The following is a 20,339-nucleotide window of genomic DNA, read 5'->3' on the forward strand; positions in this document are numbered from 1 at the left end:
CGGGCAGCGCCGGGCTGACCCTGCACGGCTGCTGCGTGCCAGACTAAAGACGCGGGATTTGGCTCCTCAAACCCGCCCTGCGGCTGCAGGGGTCCTCACGGGCCTTTCCTTGCCCTCCTCTCTCCGCCTCTTTGATCCGGGGAGGGGAGAAGCGACAGCCGAAGGGCGAGAGCTCCTGGCCCCCCTTCCCCGACAGCAGGAGGGCGAGCAGGGGCAGCGCGCAGCCCTGCGCTGCAGCCGCGCTGAGGGTGGGCGGCAGCACCGCCCCGGCTGCGCGGCACCGCGAGGGCGGGCGCTCGTCTCCCTGAAGGTCACACACTTGCGGAAGTGTGCTGAGGTTTCTAAAATTAAAATTAAAATAGAGAACTGGACCCTGCTTCCAGTCATGCCAATGGGTTTTTTCCTTGGCTACTTGCGGTGGCAGTGCCTGATCCAGAAGCTGTCACAAAGATACTCACTGGCCTTCTCAAGCTTGATGTTGTCTTACCAGTTGAGCTACTAAGAAAACATGTGACTTAATAAAAAATGGAATGACCTTTCAAGTGCTGTCATTTTCGTACGTTTCTTGCTGTGATGTCTGCTATGCTGTCTTTTTAACAATTTATTGCCCACTTTGTGTCTGAGTTAATTTCCCCCAAATCGCTAACATCTTGTAACTTCTTCATGGTAACAATGCCTTTATTTTTTACTATTTCCTTCTTCATCTCTACATTACTGACAGACACACCATGCAAGAACTGCGTGCAGCTGAAATTGTATAGTGTAGCACTGGAGATCTGGTGGTACATGTGACAGGCATCACAAAATTTAAAAATCTCAGGCCCACAAAAATTCATGGATTTTTTTTCCTAAAGGTGATGTCAGGGCATAGAGAGAGATGGCTGCTCCCTAAGACACAGGGATCCAAGTGTGACAATACATCCGGCAGGGCCAGGGCTTGGCCCCACAGCCCCTGTGTGAGGCAAGCAGAACAGCCCGAGAGGGTGGCAGAGTGTGGATCACCAGACAATTTGTGGCGATGAGGCAGGTCTGAGGTCAAGCAAGTCAGAATCAGGCCCAGACACTGCAATGGCCAGGCAGGGCTGTGGGGATGGGGCCAGGCTGGGCGGTAGGTCACCCATGGGTCAGAGTTGGGGAGGCCCATGGCTGGGCAGGGGCAGGGCCATGGTGGGACTGGAGCTGGCACCGCTGCAGCATCGCAGGGCAGTGACTGACAGCCCCTGGCTGTGCTGAAATGGGTCAAGGTTGGGCAGTGGGGGAGAGGCCCCGAGGAGACTGTACAGGGACAATAAAGCCTGTTAGTAGTGCCCTCAGGGCCCTGATAGGTGAAATTAGTACTGTAACCTAATCTGTAATAGTCCAAATTATTATTAGTAAGGAGACTTTTTAGCATTACCAGGAAACCTTCTCAGCCTGATGATGACTTGGGACAGAGCATGAACCTTATGGGGACTGGGAGGTGAGTTAAACCTTTCTGTATCCCATAGTGACTTTGGCTAACATGGCTGGGCAGATGGGTTGCTGCAAGGTCATTTCCCAGATGAAGGAGAGTTTGCTCCATCCCCTCATGGGCTATTTTGATGACAGGCCACTTCTGTTCCAGTGTTTCCCATGACAGATCCACACACTATTAGCCACTTGCTAGGGCCAGTGCCCAGCTTCGATATCAGTTCCTACCCTTGTCTCCTGACACCTCCGCTGGAAAGGCGCCCTCAGCCCCAGGTACCAGAACAAAGTGGGAGGGGAACAGTACATTTCTTTGGGCCTATTGGCCAGCACATTCTTTGGCTTGGGGTAGGTGCCAGGAGTATTTCACAGACAATTTACCAGATCCATGTGATGGGACCAGTCACCCACCTGGAAGCTTCAGCAGGCACCACAGGGCAGGGAGACCTGCCCTGGCCTGATTGCAACTGACTCCAGCACAGGCACCTCTCAGGTCTCGGGAAGGTAACGAAAGGCAGGGGGGACCAAGCAGGGGGATATTTGCAGAGGCACACTCCCTCTGGGTTTGACTTGCATTGATCCCTCTTTCTGCTGCCCTCTCCTAGGACAAGAGAGCATGTCAGGCTCTAGAAAGAGATACACAATTCTTTTAGAGGTTAAAGACCACACGAGCAAACCCATCTGGGAGCCTGGCAATGGTGGAAAATACCATCCGGATTTCCTGTGCTCTGTCCAGTCCAGAGATTAGCAGAGCTGGCAATGTTAATGCGAAGTGATGGTTGGGAAAGCATGCCCTGCCCTCACCCTCTGCCCTGCACACCCAGCCCCGTGGTTGTGCACGGCTCACCTCTGATGGGGACATACAGCACCCACCTCCTGCCCTGGCACTTCCCAAAACTTGCCTTTTGCCACAGCCCCAGAGACCATTGAAGTCCCTGCCAGGGCCGCGGTGGCTCTTCCACTCCCCGCTGGCTGGGGCAGCCTTTTGGGCTCCCTGCCTGGTCGCCCCTTGCACCCTTTGCACTCCAAACCACCACGGCTCTGGCCCGCTCAGCCCCGGCAGGGGTGGTTTGCTCTGCTTGCACCTGCTAACTGGCGCTGGGAGAGGCTCCCCTCCACGCCGGCTCAGCCCCCGCACCGAGGGCTCTCTGTGCTCTCTGAGGCTGGCACCCTTCTAGGGGCAGCTGCTCCCACGAGGGCAGTGGACCCCGGGCCTGGACCCAGCACGGGAGAAACTGTGTCAACTTGGCAACCAAATACCATGATTTTTCAAAAATAACCCTTTCCCCTGAGGAATCCATACAACAATTCAAACAGTTTGAAATATTCAAAACATCTTTTAATTTTAGAATTCTATACAAACTTTGATAGATACAGAAGGGGTCACGACAAAATATGTTCTTATTGCCTGAAATCTTTCACAGAAATAGAAACATTGATGACAAGCTTACTGACATCCAACATGATGAGATATCTTTAAACTTGCAAAATGAATGCTGGGGAACAGAAGACACAACAACACTCCTAAGTAGTTTGTATGTGTTTGACTGTCCTTGAAATCCTACTACTCATGTACTGACCTCAAAATACAAAGAACCAAGATTAAAGGTTTTAATGTACATCACATAATAATGAAAAAATAAGCACATAAAAAAAAGTAAACAAAGTGTAATCCTGAAAATACACTATTTTTTACCTAGGGCACTGACTTATTCCAAGAATGATTTCCTGTATAGGTGTGTTTTAAGTGAGGCACACATTTTGTTTTCTGCACAGGACATCAATATTTGATGGAGATACAAGAACAAATGACAACAAACAAAAGGGGAAGAAACTTAATCACAACTGGAACGCAAACTCCATGCCAGTGTTCTCACAGCCCTAAGCAAAGCTATACATTAAAATATGCTACAACCAAAAAGTCCTTGGCACTTTTCCTCTGATAACTCTACTTTCTTTTTTTTTTAATGGATCAAATTACATTTCTGCACCTATATCATAAGGCAAAACTATAAATGCAACAACAAGGACAAAAAGTTACCCCCCCCCAAATCCAAAACAACCCCCACCCCCAAACCATCGCTCCAGAACTCCAAACATCTAGCAAAATAATATCATCCTTCTTCTTCATCACTGTCTTTCATAGTAATGCCCTGAAGTCCTCCTGCATCTGTGACTGAGACTGTAGCTTCCTCTACTGTCAGCCGGCTGTGAACAGTATCATAGGTTTTACTGTTCAGTGTTCCCTCCAGTACACCTTGCAATCTGAAGTCTCGGTAGGTTTTCTGTGGCAAAACCAAAACATTTTGAATTAGAGTCAAGAAAGTCAGAGCAGTTTCCCACTATATAGTGGCCACTTTTGGTTTGCCAGCAGAACAGCTTCACTCTTCTTACAGTTATGGAACTAACAGCTGGAATTTGCTAAAGATTTGGGGGTCTCAGCTCCTGGGTTGCACGAAATTTTTAGAAACTTAATTTTAAAAAATTCTGTTTGAACTTTGTAAAAAGGATAGACTCAAAGTGACTTTTTAATTTGGAAATGTAGCAATCAGTGACAATGTTTCAGGATTCACAGAAAATAAATCCAATTATGATTAATCATTAACACGTGCACAGAAAAAAATAGTTAGCTAGTGAGCTTAGACAGATGTGGTGATAAACAACTTTGCTTGTGTGCTCAAGCCCAAGATCATGAGTGTTTTAGTATTTTTTTTTCTTTCCAGTGACTGCTCTCTATCTTTTGTTTCTTTAGCACTGTTTTGGAAAAAAAAAAATCTTTCTCATGAGTCAGCTCCTCCCTGGATACACCAGTCCCCCAAAGATGTTTTCTCCACTTTGGTCCAGCAATGATGCAGCTTCTGCTAGTGACAATAATAGTGAAAAAGCTAGTATTTCATGGGCATAGGTCAGAACATTTTTCAGGCATAATTTTGCAAAAAACATATCGAGGTAAGGAGTGCTACCTTGTTTCACCCTAAGAACACAAAGAAGAGAGTGCACAAGCCATGCTTTGATGGACATTCCTTTAAAAGGTTGCATTTTGTACTACATTTCTGTAACTGCATGCACATTTCTCAATTACTTACTTTTGTCTAATTTATTCAGTAGGAAACCAAGAAAGATTTTTTGTTTAACTGTGTGTTGAAATGTGAATTTGGTTACAGGTAGTTCTGTCATTTCACAGAAAATGCTCTTTCCTCAAAACATAAATTTTTTGCATTTACCTTTACATATGTAAATGAAATGTTGAAAAATAAATTAAATTTTAGATTATGATCTGTGTTCTATGATATACTGTAACAGTTTCTCTTGTGGCTACTTCAGGTCTGTGTAAATATTAATTTACGTTCTAAGTCATCTCCTACATTCTAAGTCATCTCTACTCTCTTCCTTTTTCCTTTTTTTCACTTGACAAGGTTTTCTTTCCTTGATATGCAACCTTCCTATGACCCAGCAGATACTATTATTTTCTTTGACTTTGTATCAAGCAAGAATTTTGTGGAATTGTACTATTCATTGATGATGTGTTCAAGTGGGCATATGGAAAATCATCCTTATTTTCCTTATTTTTATTTCCTTACTTTTTAAGTTGTGAAATATTTGAAATAACCTTTCCCTCATTTAGCCTAAAAAGCTGAAGAAGGACAAGTTGATCTGTCCCATTTCTTATTTTCTGTATGCTGTTTCTATGAGTTCTCTATGTTTATGGAAGAGACTATAGGAAAAAGGAAATGGAAAATAATTAAGGGCTATCAGACCCTTTCCCCTCAAGGAGGGGACTGTGCACAACCCTTAGAAAAAGAAAAGAAAAAGAAAAGCTGATCGTGGTTTACACAATTCTTCAGAGAACTGCAAAAGACACCTCTCAAAAATGGGTAATATTCCACTGGGAGAATTTTTTTCTGCCACTGTCTGTGGTGATTATTTAAACCCTGTCTGAATCATTGCAACTGAGATTTATTGACTTTTATGGGTCAACTTCAGAGTCAATGGATGCAGCTTATGTTTTGCTCATACACTTGTGTGAGCACCCTACCTGGTCTTTTTCAAGTGTCACCATTAGATTCTTTTTTTCTAACACTCTGCATTCAATTTCCTTTTGTGCTGTTAACAGGTCCTACAGCAATTTCTTTCAGATTTACATTGTATTTACTCCATTCTTGGTCCAGCACTCTTGGGTTCAGCGATTGCTCTTCTCTTGACATACTTCTGCAGGATAATAATGTTCACTTCCAAGCTTAATTTCTCATTTCTCCCTAACTTTCCTCTTGGCCCTTGACCTTTCTTTAGTCATGGCTCTCTGCATGTGTCTCAGACATCTAATGATACCTTTATGCCACCATCCCTGAATCTCAGCTTCAAATGGAAAAAGCAATGTTTTCTTCTTCTGGCCTTTCTTCAAAATGCCTTTGTTGTGTCCATACATGAAAGAATCACCTATTTCTTACTCATTCCTTAGCCTTTAAAAATTGCCTCCTACTTCTTTTTCAGAATATTTCCAAAATTCTCCATACCTTCCTCTCAAATACATTAATTCACAGCATATGTAAAGAAGATGATAGGCAACACAGCCTCCCAAACTTTCCAAAGGCAAGAAGAGAAGCACCTCCTTTCTCTCCATAGTTTGGAGGAATGGTGTCTCCCCATGAATCCTTCTCCAACTAGGCTGCTGCAGTGAAAGCTTTTTATAGTATTCTTCGTTAACCATTGCTTCTTAATTTCCCAGATGCCTTCTTTTTTCCTGAGTTACTGTTTTACTGGTTCTGCCTTCTGCATCAGCCAAAACACAGGTATTCAAGGTTTTCTGTCTTCCAGTACATTGACTAGAAGCTCTATGACTGACACCATTTTCTTCAAATTTCTGTATTCATAAAAGGTGCTATGGAATAACTTGCAAACACTCCTAGAATTTATGTGCAAAGCAAACCACATGTATAGGCACAAAAAGGCTGCCGATATAGCTGGTGCATTCCCATCACCACTGGGAGCATGCTTCTTTTAAACAAAGCTAATCATTGTGCCAAGCTGCAGAATTAAGGTTGGCAGTGCTGCTGATTCACTGGACTTTGTAATTCATAATCACTTTGAAAAGAGACTTTTTCTTTAATCTTCAGGGTGATATTTAACTGGAATAAGTTAGTCTGCCCATTCTTAGATCTCATTGGGCATGGTTTTGGGGTCCTATAACATCTTTTTCCCCAGAGGAAGACAACTACCTTCACTTGAGAAGAGCTTTAAGTCTTGCACAAGAGCCATTCATTTCAACCACAAACAGCAAACTGCTTTTGCCATCTTGACACAAAATGAAATGAAGAGCCAAATCCTACTCCCAGCGAAATGAGTTGTTAAGGTTGAAAATAGCAAAGCTAAGCTTGGATAGCTCAGAGAACCTTGATAACATGATTATTATGACTGTTCTTAAATCTCTCTCTCTCTCTCTCTCTCTCTTTCTCTCCTTCTCTCTCTCTTTCTTTTCCTTTTTTTTTTTTTTTTTTTTTAATGTAGTGAATGCTGAAAGTTCCAGTTGTAATCCTCGTGCCCTCAAGTGAAAATTCTTCTCATTTTATAGTCTCACGTGAACTTCATGAAAAAATACTTTGGAGACAATAGGGTCATCATTGACATCAGGTTCTTATTGCACCTTTACACATATAACAAGAATGTTCAGAACTAAACAAGACAGAATTAAAAGGAAAAATTCTGAAATGGCTCCCAGTCTCTTGCATAAGGGTGTTAACTAACCTCTAAAAAGGAGTTAGGAAAAAGCTTTCCTTTATGGTATGTTAACTCATAATTGCTTACTGCAAGGTGTTTTGCACTTTCCTTAGAAAAATTTGATATTGGCCAGTGTAAATAACTGAAGACCAGACTGGAGGGACTGATATCCTTATTTGTATTGACACTGATCCCAGAGTATGAAAGATTTTATACAATATATTGCATATTGTTTTCCAATTGAACCTAGTAATCATATGATCCTAGAAAAGAGAAAAAATAGTTACCTTCTACTTTTTGGAGAGGTGCAGAAAAAAGCAGAAAGAATGCTATTGTGATTATTAAGCTAAAACAAAATTCAGGAATATGACAACCTAATTTCTTATAAATAATGTATAGCATTGCTGTACAGCTAGCAGGAATCTATTTGAATTCCTTGGAATAATTTGAGTTTCAAGACTTTAGCTCATGTAACTGTCACTGAGGCCAAGGATGAATAACGTATGATAACTACCAGTGTACAAAAATTAACATTAGAGGTTTTAATGATTTTTTCCCTCAAATTTGCAACAAATGTGTAAAAAAACCTACACAAGTCAGCAATTTTATTTCACCTTTTTTAGCTTTTAGGGTGATCTATGCTTATCCATGCTAACACTTCATAACTTTTGTCTCTTTACTATGCAATCTAATTCAAATATGTTTTGTTTACCTTCACTATCTTGATGAGAGTCTTCAGCTGGTAGATGTGAAGCTGAAGGTCTAATCTATCAGCCAACCACATGCATATGACTTTCATGGAGCTGCTATACCATTGCTGAAAAGAAGGATAAAAAAAAAAAATCACAAACAACCCCCCTGCAGTATTCATTTAACAGATTTGGTAATGAGAGGTAATGAAACACTTCGAAATGGTCACAGATCAGCACTTGAAGTCAACAATGATATAATTTCCTGTTAAGAGAATTGCATGGGTCAGTAGGAAATCAAATAACTTGAGCTAGACTGTTCTTTACATGAATTAGCAACTGCTATTGTTTCTTTCAGTTACAACATTTTCATGCAAAATAGTGTTATGCACTTTGCTGTCTGTCAGTAAGAGTGGATATTAAATACACTTACATGAAAGAATTGACAGCTAAAACAGCAGGGGAAAAATCAGGTAGGTTATCTTTAGAGAAATTTTGCAATACCTAGATTTTCCAAACCAAACAGAAAAACAACATCAAACAAAATAAGGAATCTATCATACTTCTTTCTTCTAAATCACTTCTTTATTAAGGCAAAACATCAAAAATCCAGCCAAACTGTATTTAAGTATGACCAAAACTGAAAGCGACCCCTCCCAAAACAAACATTTTAAGATTTTGCTTTAATTACTAATTATAATTACAGCCTACGTTATTTCCTTTTTGTGTTTTAGGCATGTGTATGTTTTCACCCAAAGCTTTACAAATGTACCTGGTAAGACTAAGCTCTCTGCTGTTGGTGTCCAAGTTACCGTAAAAAAAAAAAAAAAAAAAAAAAAAAAAAAAGCCCAGATCCAAATAGCTGCTATAATAGTTCTTTCACATTAACTGGATTAAAAGAGATTTTGCTAAACACAGTTGTAGCATTCCCCACCCCCCACCCCCCCAACGTAAAATACTAACCAGGTACCATTTAGTCAAACTATAAAAAGGAAGGGATTTTTTTTCATTTTAGCAGTAAGAGATTAAGAGAGTTTCTGTCTTAGCTGTGTTTCTAGTCTCTTTCCCCACAGGGAAGAGGCTTAAATTCTTTTCTAATGTAATTTCCTGTGTCTTTACAAAATACACTGATATGCAAAGAGAAGAAACATTGTGCATATTTTAAATGCAGCATGTTATACAATGTATACACTGTGAAGTAATTCAAAGGAAGGCTATTGCATGCCTCATTAGCAATCTCTATATTAATGAGAAAAATAAAATATATATTAAAAAAATGAAGACAAATTACTAGTTACGGGATGTAACTAAAGATAAAATCAGAATTCTTTAATCGAAATGTAAGCTTTCTGGAACAAGCTTTGCATACACACAGAAAATATGTTTAAATACTTTTTCCTTACAGCAAACTAAGACTTATCTCATTGTAACTCTCAGTCGCAAGAGATATCTGAAATAAGAATAAGATTTTCATATAATATTGACTTCTATTTATTGAGAGTCTCTTTTTTAACATGTTAAAATACATTTGAATTATAAATCACTGGAAATAAATTAGTTGCACGTTTTATTAATGTTACTCCTATTAATTTATTATTTTACAGAAGTGAACAAAAACACCACAACCTTTTTCATAAAAATAACTTGATTTGTTCAATAAAATGTGTGACTGATTTTGTATCCATAAAATACTGTTTTTTGTATCCATAAAATACTGTTTTATATCACTGAAGGACATTCTTACAGGATTTACACTATTACACCCTTTACATGCATGTTAGTTTTGTATACATTACAAGTACATAAAAGTACAAGTACCTGTAAAATATCTTTAATGCGCAAGAGTTGTTACTAAGTTGCAGCTGTAACTCTATATGACAGCTATTGTATGTATTGCATGTATACAAAATAAAATAGATAAATAAATAAAATAGATAAGCTTATTTACTTGGGGAACATTATTAATCTAATAATCATCAAAAATTCATATACAAATCATTCTGCCCAGAATATGTTTTGTTATTTGCAATAAGATGAGCTGAATTACTATATTATCACTCAGACTACAGTTTTTAATCTTTAACACAATTAAGATAAAGAACATGATTTTATTAGAGGAATTTTCTCAAATCTCACAATTGTCATAAAAAAATCAACAACACATTTACAATGTATTTCTTATATATCAAACAACTGGTAGAAATCAGAAGGGGCTCAAACTTGCTCACATGAAAAAACTACAAATATGATTGATTGAAATTTCTGTGACTGATTGCCCCATGCAACACCACTGAATGGTGCAGAAGGATTACTGAGAGTAGACCTAGTCCTATTTTTTCTGGCAAAGCACGTGTCTTAAAAAACTCAGAAAATGAAAATGGATGCAGTTCAAATTAGGCACTCCATATATCTGTGGTATACTTAAATGCACTGAGAACAAAGCTAAGAAACTGAAGTAAAGAGAATTAATTTTGCTTCTCCAATTTGTGAATGAAAACAATGTAACAGTTTTTTTTGTCTATTTTTAATATGCTAACCTTTCAATAAAAATATATAATTCAGTGATCAAAAAATGATACAATGTACTGCATTAAAATACATTGTTCAGAAAAAATATAGCTGGTATTATATTTAAAAAATCCTTATTCTGAAGAATTATCACAGTATTTTTAATAACAAATCACATCAAATATATTTTTAGAGTATTCGCGGAGGCACTTGTGGATAGAATTCCTTTTTACTATTGGCCTTACGCCTACCAGTTATGAGCACTTAATAAGGACTGATTCTGCATAAACATTAACCTTCTGAACTACATAAGGTGAAATATAAATATTTCCCTATTACTTTTTTTGGAATCTGTTAAAATGCACAGTACTGCAAATGCCTCTTAGAGGTGGAATCCAAGGCCACACATTTTGACCATCAAGAGCATGTTATAGAGGGAGACATGCATCTACTGTGACATATGGAAATTTATTGCAAACTCACGAGCTTCAGCAATTAGATAATGGCCCTTAGATTTCAAAGTTTTTAAATGAATAAAAAAATCCTTCTGTTTTATATAAAAAAAAAATCAGTTTTCCTCTTCTATCAATAGCACTGGAAGGACAATACAACTCTTGCAGATGTCAATGATAAGGCATTAGTGGCTTATTCTTTGTTGTCCTCTATGCCAGACTAAAGCAGTGAGTGTATATTAAATATTTTTTCACATCAGCACATAACAGCAGCCAACCACTTTAACAAAAATATGTTTGCCTCCCTGTCCCCCCTTCTCTTATTCATAGCTCATCCAGCTCCTGTAAGGGCATGCATTACTCACTTCATTTTCCTGAAATACCTCTTTTAAGGTAAAAAATAAGAGAAAAGGAAAGGCCAGGGTTGACTCTGTTAGACCCCTGTATTTATTCACACTTATTGTGCATGACTGTAGACTGGTAAATCATATTAGCAGCCCGTCTCCCCATCAAGCTGCTACTTGCTTTCTGGCCCTGGGAAGGTTCAACAAATCAACAGGAGCACGGAAAACAGAACATCAGTCTAATCTAGTGTTTAAGGTGAAGTTTTCAAACCCAATCTAAGAAGATCTTTAGAGCAAGCAACAAGCTGAAGGGCTCAGAAGGTGGTATTGACAATGAAAGAGTGCTGAAATATTGAGAAGCGCAGCACTTGTGCATTTTTAATAACAAGAGGGTCAACAAGGACACAGCTCCCTCGGTGCCAATAGTTGCCACACCAGGGCTATAAACGCTCTCAGTTCATCAGATTTCTTAAACAGTTCATCAGTTTTCTTAAACACCCTAAACCCCCTCAGTGGACCTTTAGTCTTAAATTAACAAACCAAAGCAATGAAAGAGGGTGCAGCTTGAATGGCTAGCATTGATCCCCACCGGGGCTGGCGGCTACAGGCACTGAAAAACTCTCCTTTGTCGGGAGGAATTGACAAACCTCCTCGCCTAAATAGTCCAGCTGAGGCGGGCTGGAGGCACGCAGCTGTAAAGGGCTCCCCTCGCCCCGCTCCCAGCGCTCACAATGAGCCAAGCGTGAGCTCTTTGTCAGGCCCAGACTCTGCAATTTTCTAACAAGGATTAAAGTTGTTTCTCGGCAGGGCCAGTGAAAAGCGATTTAGCAACATACCGGGCTTTCTTCATGCAAGTTAAAGAGAAGTAGTTAAGGAATTTCATTATTCTGTTGACCACTGGAAACACAAAACAAATATATTAAATATTCACCATCTTTTTTTGGGAGGGGGGGCTAATCTATAACGTTTGGAGAATGAGTCAATTAAATATAACACTTATCTGCTGAAAGCAAGCACTTCAGATTTACTTTTGAAGTTTTATAAAAAGGTGCAGCTGATTGCCACCTGGAAGGGGGACTCAATACATACTAATACACAATGCTTTATTCTGATATTCCTAACATCTGATTCACAAGAACCCATAGAGTTTCCAAATCTTCACTGCTCTGGCTAAATGGGCAGTGTCAAAATGCCTTTTCTGCTGATTATGGCAGGGGGAACAGCTTTTCTTGGAAACACATTTTTATCTTCCTACTGAAGCCTGTCTCTCACTATTGCTTAGGAACCGAGCTGCTCAAGCAACGTAGGATGTTTTTACTTGTCCAACTCTACTTTTCCTACAAGGAACAATACCAAAAAGGATTCCTTTCATTGAAAAGATTGTACATCAAAGGCAGTAAAAGCTAAAATGCTAAATATCTTGAGCATGTTAAAGATTAAGTGTCAAAATGTCTAATATGTATTAAGAGACAATGCTATAACATTGTTCTAAAATTTAGATAGCAATCATTAGTAGTATGCCATGGAACTTTTAGAACATTTCAAAAAAAAAAAGTTAAATAATGAAAGAATAAAGAAGTTATTCCTTACAAATGCAAATAGCAAAAGTTAGAAAAAAAAGTTTCATAATTTATTTCCCTCTTTGTAAAATAGGAACAATCATAATGATTTCCTTTACTGATCATGAATGATAATTAGGGAACCAAATGTTACTCATAGTGCCTTTAAAAACACTTGGAGGTTTAGGAGTTATAACTATATTTTCGTGTTTAGGTATAATTCAGAATTTCGACAGGTCCTGAGCATCTGGAGATCATGAACTTTTCTGTAGGCTGGAAAGGCTTGATAAGTCTTAAAAAAAAAAAAAAAAAAAGATGGGGAAGGATTTCTCAACCTGCAGGCCACCAACAATTTTGTCACACATCAGAGAGTGGTCTGCAAAAAGGACAGCGTTTTTTTAAATATGTACAGTAACATCAAAATAAAAAATCAAGGAAGAAGAAGAACAGTCAGAAATCCTTATGTTTTTGCTGAGAGAAACCTTTAATGGCTGAGGAAACTGTAGGTAGACATAGGTAGCAAATTTCATGTATCAGCATCTAGAAATTTTGTTTTTACTCTCTTCCTACCCTATCAGTACTGATTCCCCAAACAGGTCATTTATTAACTGGTGAAAATAGCCCATTTCTTCTTCTGGAGAGACACCAGAACGCGTTCAGCAGTGACTCAGTGCCCTCCCAGCACTCCCGGATGTATCCTCACTCCCCAGGGAGGGAACAAATTCTCTCCCCAGAAACTTTTCTGGGTTGCACTGGTCAGAGACGTGGCCCTGTCTGTGAGACACTTCCAATTGCTCTTCCAGTTAATTGTTTCAATGACCAGGAAAACGAAGGAAGAGAAGCCGGGGAAACCTCAGAACAGAAGAAGCTCTTGTGCAAGAGCTTTCCCTTCCCACTATCAGCTCCACATCGTTTCATGGTGACAGCCACTGCCCTTCTGTGACAGATTGTCTCTCCCCATAACAGTTTGGACTCTCACCATACACAGGCTAATATTGCTGCAATTTAATATGTTTAGCTAGGTTTGACCTACATGTTCACTTCCTGTATACTTACTACACTAAGGCATATGACTTGTATTATTATTTTCAACATACAAAATACAAGCAATACAAATATTAAACTAAAAGGATGTTTTAATGGATTTTAGCTTTCATCTGATAACAGCATAGTTTCCAGTATGAAAGTTTTACAGGCATTTAAAAAGCCTGACATATTATTTGCTGTGTGGCTATGGATTTCGATGGGACACGTTCCATAATTCATTGCCATACTATCTTTCAATTCACTGTGTAACCCCATTCATTCCCAGTCTTAAACTTCATTGGTGATTTAATGGAAACACTGCTGGAAATAAAATATTTGACTTTGCTTATTGAACTAAGCAAGCTTAAAATATTTTCTTAAAGGCAATGGTCTGAAATGAAAATTCGCATCATCATTATCAGTTTTTAAATTTTTTATATGATATAGTAATAAATGTAGAAAAATGTAGCAGAAATGTCATAAAATATTTTAATTCATAATTTAAATTTTCAGAAAGTTTTTTTTTTCTTTTTCAGCCTGACACAACTGTAGGTTGATCCTAAAACTTTTAATGGCATAAATTATTTCCCATATCAAAGAACATGCAGATTTTGTTTGGCAGTAAGTAAGGTTTAAAGATAAGCGATACTGTTTCATTAGGAGAAGATTTTATGATCACAGATGCTTTGCTGATTTGACTTCTTCTCTCTGATACTTTTGGGAATCAAAATTAATGTCAAGGTGCCTAAATCAGAGAGATGAATCAAGGAAGGTTTGTATATACTTTGCAGACATCAGCCCTGGAAGGTTTGGGGGCTTACTTTTGCATTTTTTTTAAATGTTCACAAATTTCAAGAAGAATAATATTGATTTAGGCTGTCACCATGATGTCACTGAAACATACTTTAATTCCTCTTGCAATTGTCTGTTTTTGTCTCAGAATTTCACCAAAAAAAAAAAAAGAAGAAGAAAGAAATGAAGATTAAACTAAGCACGAGTGAAACATCCATGGAATTAGCTTTGCAAGAACCATGGGATTAGTGGGTAGTACAAACAAAGGAAGCCTTTTCCCTACACTGGAAATTATTTGTTTAAAGCCTTTGACCTGGAAAATGCAAATGGTTAAATCAATATGAAAAGTAATATGAATAAACTCTATTTACCTATACTCCCCCACTTCTCCTCAGTTCCTTCCCAGTTTCACTCAAGTACCTCTTCAAAAGTCCCCCATTACTACCTCTCTCACTTCTGCGCTAACAGGCTCATGTCCCTTGTTCCCTCACAAACTCCCCCTTCGCTCAGAGCCCCTGTCCCATCTCTTCCCCCATCTGTGTACTATGCGTCTAATACTCTGCACCCCTCCTCAAAGTATCTGTCTGCAATACATCTCCTACCTTTGCTTCCTTCTGTAGGGCTGAAATGCTAAACCCAGTTTTGAACTTTGGAAAAAAATAAGTGCAAAAATTTTCACAGCCTGAATTATATCTGCGTGCAACAGGAATGGAGAAGTGAGCAAGACGCTGCAGACTATGGCATGCTTCAGCACTCACTATTCTGGGCCAAAGGGATCAGGATAAAGATTTCTTTAGCTTGGCAACATCAGGATGACAAGCAGCTCCTTGTGTACAAAAAAATTTTTTTTTAAGTTGTATCAGGTTTATTAATTTGCCTTTTGCATCTTTGCATAGCCAAGGAAGAAGGGTTTTCTTCCTTCCAGTGGGAGTCTTCTTTGGGTTTCCCTCTGCCTTTTGTGTGCCATTACTCAAACGAACCTCTCAGGGAGCTCAAAAACATTTTGTTTTTCTTAAGAATGACTTCTTGATGAAACCAACACTTTAGTCTCTAGTCAGTCTCTTCCCTGCCTATTTGAATGAGGGATTCCCACTGTCACTCTAACACCCAAAGCAATTAGGAGAAAATGGAAAAGAGCTCAAACCCTGACAGAAAGACCTCGTTCAGCAGGACTCATGACAACAGACAAGTGAACAGTTGTTGAATGAGATATTTCAGTGATACATGGAGACAAATTAGGCAGGCTAATTTTCAGAATATCATTAATGAAAAGCAAAGGGAGAACAGGGCTCATTTAAAAGCTAAACATCTTTGAAACTTCTTAGAAAAAAAGGATATTGTTCTGAAATAACAAAGAACATCTAACGTATCTGAAAAACTTATCTTTTATGAGGAAAGTCAATTTTTTGTCCTTTAAAATAGTCTTATAATTAGAAGCTGGCTAGTTGCTGTGGAACTACTGCCAATGCACAAATAAATACGCACTTTTCATACAAACTATACAGTACCTATCTCTCCCCACATTGTATACTAGATTGCTAAACATTAATTTACAATATTTATGCTACTTTATAATCACAATGTTTGTGACCTCCATTTTTTTTCTGGCTTCTTCACATATGGTAGGTGCACTGGGAAGCTGGAAGTTTGTAAAATTAGACATGCATAACTTCCTTCCATATCTGGACATCTGTAATGTTGCTGTTCTGATTTTAAATACTAGGTACTAACATAATGCTCATGACCGTGAGAGACTAACAGCACAAACAGTTTCCCTACTCCATTCTGGAAAAGCAATGCATCTGTGAACAGTACTTCCATAGGTTATTCTAGTGCTAAAACTCTCTGGAGCAAACACTGTTGGTCTTGCTATGCTGTGTGTTGTGTTGTGATTTTGGTGTATCTGCAAACATTCTCTGAGGCACAGAATGGGGAACATCACTTGAGTGACCTTGAAATGAAAGCCAGCTTGGATCTTCAAAATAAACAAATGAACATAATGCACAGTGACCAAGTTGCTATTTGTTATAATGCTAGCCTCTTGCTATCACAAGCTCTAGCTTTACAGACCCTCCAAATGTGCCTAGCTGTACACATGCTAAGGAGTCTTCCTGGCCACTTAAGGATAAGTGCATACATAGTGTTAGCAAGATTAAAGGTCCAGGTTCACTTTGCCTGTAAGGCATGTAACTGAGACACCAAAGCCTGCTTTTGCCCAGTCATCCTGGGTTCCCTGGGGAGTCACTGGAGAGAACTCTCAGCAAAGCAAAAATTTAGAGATGCAGGGTCCTCCTCTGGGCTGTGTCTCTCTGGCAAGGTAAGTATACTCTTAATCTCAGTACCAAGTACTAAAAGCAAGGGGAAACAAACCTGGGCCAAAGACTGTGATGTAATTTTTAGGTACCCACTCACTTTTGTACTCTTGTCCTGGAGTCCTCTATTTAGACTCCAAGCTCCATGTGGAGTGAGGTCAAATATGTTTTAATTAGACTATTTAGCATATTACTGGTTCCTCTGTGTGAATATTTACACATAGCTTATTTCTTTCCCACCTCAGCAATCTTCCTTCATCACCTGTTTGCTCTGGATGTTATCGCAGTGGCATATGACAGGGCTGGATGCAGCTGTGATGTTGATAGGGAGCTGCACAGTGGTGTGGCCACTCCTCTCCCATGCAGCATCGACTGGGCACCACACCGAGCAGTGCGAACGCCGAGCAGAGGGCCAGCCTCCTCCCTCCCTCTCCTTTCTTCTCTCCTCCCCTCTTCTCTCTGGAGAAAGTGCCCTCGGATTAGGCAGGTGTTTCATTTGCTCCTTTCCATCTCTGACCCTATTGCACATTTGCACTCTTCCAGCTATGCAGATTTTTCAGTTTTGGGGTTTTTTTGAGAAGATTTTTCTATTCACTATTATTTGGACTGTTTGTTTGGCACATCACAAACACTTTGAGTACAGTGCAGCATGAAGGATAGTCACTGCTGTGTAAAATAGGGAAATACATGACAAAACACTTGAAAATACTTAAGGGAAATAATCTATATATAGGCCAACATTTTTGCATGTTTAAATCTATGCTAAAGCTTCAATACTGCTTGCTGGAACAGGCTGAGGCTATAAGCAGGTGTTTCCACTGGCGACTCTCTAACTTTGTCAGTGGTTTTAGAGCACCCTGCAGCTTCCTCACATGGTATTATTTTGAACATACCAACCTGTTTCTGTTACTCCAAACTAATTATCATAAAACTTGAGTATTCTTACACTTTCCAGCATTACTTTTCTTGTAACTGGTCAATAATGTTGTTGTGTGCATACTTGTGAATATTTACACAGTTTTGCTTGATTTTGTTCTTTAAACTGAGCTTGACCCAAATGAAATACAAATAAAAACATCAAGCCTTCAAGGTAAGGTTTCAGAAACCACAAGGCTCTCCTGCTGTTTATACATGTGTGAATTACAGTACATCAAGAAATCAATATTCCCTAGATGGTGCTTGTGCCTGGCACTTCATGGTGAACAAACATTAGATAAGACAATATAAATGGTACAATCCCTATTGATTTTTCTTGACTGCATAGAATGTGAAAGCTGCAGCCACAGTTAACTGCTGACATACTCACCTAAAGTTTTGGGGCTATTTTATATTTTTATAGGTGTCCATGCTCAATTGATTCCATTAAGTTGCTAGACACATTTCAAGCCATCTAGATAAAAAAAGTGCAGTGCCTGGAATGAGCTGCTGCTACTTTGTGCCTAGCAGGATAAAAAGGTTAAAGGGCTAAATTGTGCCTGGATGTTGGAAGGAGTTCTCTTTTATTTGATAAAATTTGTTATTGTTTTTAGTGAATGGATGCTGTGAGTGATGGATAGATGCATTTAACTAAGTTAAATAAATGAACAAATAGTATAGACCAGAAACGACTACTTGGAAACTGTACTGGAACCCCCAAATATTATTAATCCCCCTGCCAAAAAAAAAGAAGCAAAAAACCTCCAAGTCTCATTCCCCTGTATGATAAAAGTCTCTCAGAAAAAATATGGGATTGGCTTCAAAATCTTGAGTTTGGAGTTCTTTTCAATTTGTCTTCCTTTCCCCCCCCCCCCCTCAGGATTTACGTTTTAAGTGGCTTTTTATAGCAATTTATAAATTGTTCTATTTTTTTCAAAAAAGATGAGCTTTTCATACAATTCTGGAAAATTAGGTACTAGGACTATGTAAGAATTTCTGAATATCAGGATATGTGATTTAGCATTCTGAAAAAGATTTTTTCCCTTTTGTATCCAAAGAGCCCCAATAGCTCTATTAGCAAGGTATCAGAATACCTATTTCATATATTCTCACTCTCCTGCTAGGAAAGTTTAAATAATATGATTACAGTCATGTGAAAAAGACAGCAGACATCCATTTCCCGAAAACAAAAAGCAGATTGGACTACGGGATACACAATGTCTTAGAGAAAAAACATTTTTATATCTTTCAGGCAGTATGATACCCGACAAGATGGAAATTCAAAGATTAAAAATGGCATAAAAATGAAGAAGAAGGGAAACTTTAGGAACATATCAATACCAGGCATTGTGTCAAGGTTTCCTCTAGAGAAAACACTCTCAGCTCTGCTGTAAAAAAGCTTACAAAGTGCTGAATATTCTGATCCTGAAGCAGCAAACTCTGAAGCACATGCTTAGCTTTAAGTGTGTTGTGGTCCTATTGATTTCAACAGTAGTGAGCTTTGCTGGATTGATAGCAGCATAATCAGTACCTTCCTAGAGTGGGCACTCCTTTTCTCAGTATAGTTTGGAAAAAAAAAATCAAAGCAAACTTGCATACTTTATGAAATCAGATGGGGATTACATTTTTCAGCTTTTAAATGAACTGTTTTTCTTTTATAGAGATTTCTATCTAAAAATGACGTGAATCTACTTGAAAAACATAGGAATAATTTAGTGAAATTACAAATAGCAAATTTACAGGAAGTTGCTTGCATCTTATTCTTTAAGAAGAGTATAAGAAATATATAATTCACTTTTGCACCCCACATTTGGTGACTGTGCCTACAGATCTTTTATAAAATTCTGTCTTTTACCAAAAAAGCACTACAAATTGTTTAAAATGACAAGAATGTCTCCAGATCAAGATAAAACTTCAGACTGGTTCTCCTATGAAGAGTTTTTTATTTTCCATATAAAAATATTAGACATAATTAAAGGTGAGTTAAGACTTCGGTGAAAATCTAAAGAGCATCGGCAAATCTGAGCACTGCTCAGCTTTTCAATTGCTTTTCTACTTCTCAGTTCTTTTAAATGGTTTTCTATGGCAGGAACATTTTTCTTAATTAGTCACAGCTAATTAGTGTTCTGGCATAGACAAGTAATCAGAAATGTCAGAGCTGCAAGGCTACATCTCCCTAATCCTTTGATAATAATTTAGCCTCCTGGGAGGGCCTCAAGCTGCGGTAAGTAGTGGCTGACAATAAGGCAAAATTAGGTGGGCAGCAGACCATTAGGATAGAAAAATAAAAAGCACTACCAAATCCTGCTGAGCACCATCAGGCAACTAACTACACTGCCAGATGAGGTGCCTGTTTAAGCCTGTGTTGTTAATTAGCTGATTCTACCAGACCTGCCACATATGTCCAGGTGCATCATGCAAAGATGTGTGTTTCTGGGTTTGTGCCAAATGACAATTTTGCACTGTGATCAAATTTCAAGAATCTGAGAAAGAAGCCCACATATTTCTTGAAGATTATTCTGAGTTATCAACAAAATAAGAAGATCAACAAGCTACAATCCATTTTTTTGTTGAGTCGCTT

General features: G+C 38.7%; 1 protein-coding gene across 14 annotated transcripts in view; it reads right to left on the bottom strand.

Moving 5' to 3' along the window:
• Positions 1 to 3,560: 3,560 nt before the first annotated feature.
• The window catches only part of CADPS2 (calcium dependent secretion activator 2), a 337,297-nt gene continuing 320,518 nt past the window's right edge, over positions 3,561 to 20,339 (bottom strand). For all 14 annotated transcript variants that reach the window (XM_026067041.1, XM_026067039.1, XM_026067036.1 and 11 more), the window contains 2 exons: positions 7,874 to 7,978; positions 3,561 to 3,731 (listed from right to left, as the gene is read on the bottom strand). In XM_026067041.1, the coding sequence (XP_025922826.1) occupies positions 3,561 to 3,731; positions 7,874 to 7,978 (276 nt within the window). The remainder of the gene's footprint in view (positions 3,732 to 7,873; positions 7,979 to 20,339) is intronic.

This window comes from Apteryx rowi, unplaced genomic scaffold (assembly GCF_003343035.1).
Source record: "Apteryx rowi isolate R43461 unplaced genomic scaffold, aptRow1 scaffold_252, whole genome shotgun sequence".
NCBI lineage: Eukaryota > Metazoa > Chordata > Aves > Apterygiformes > Apterygidae > Apteryx > Apteryx rowi.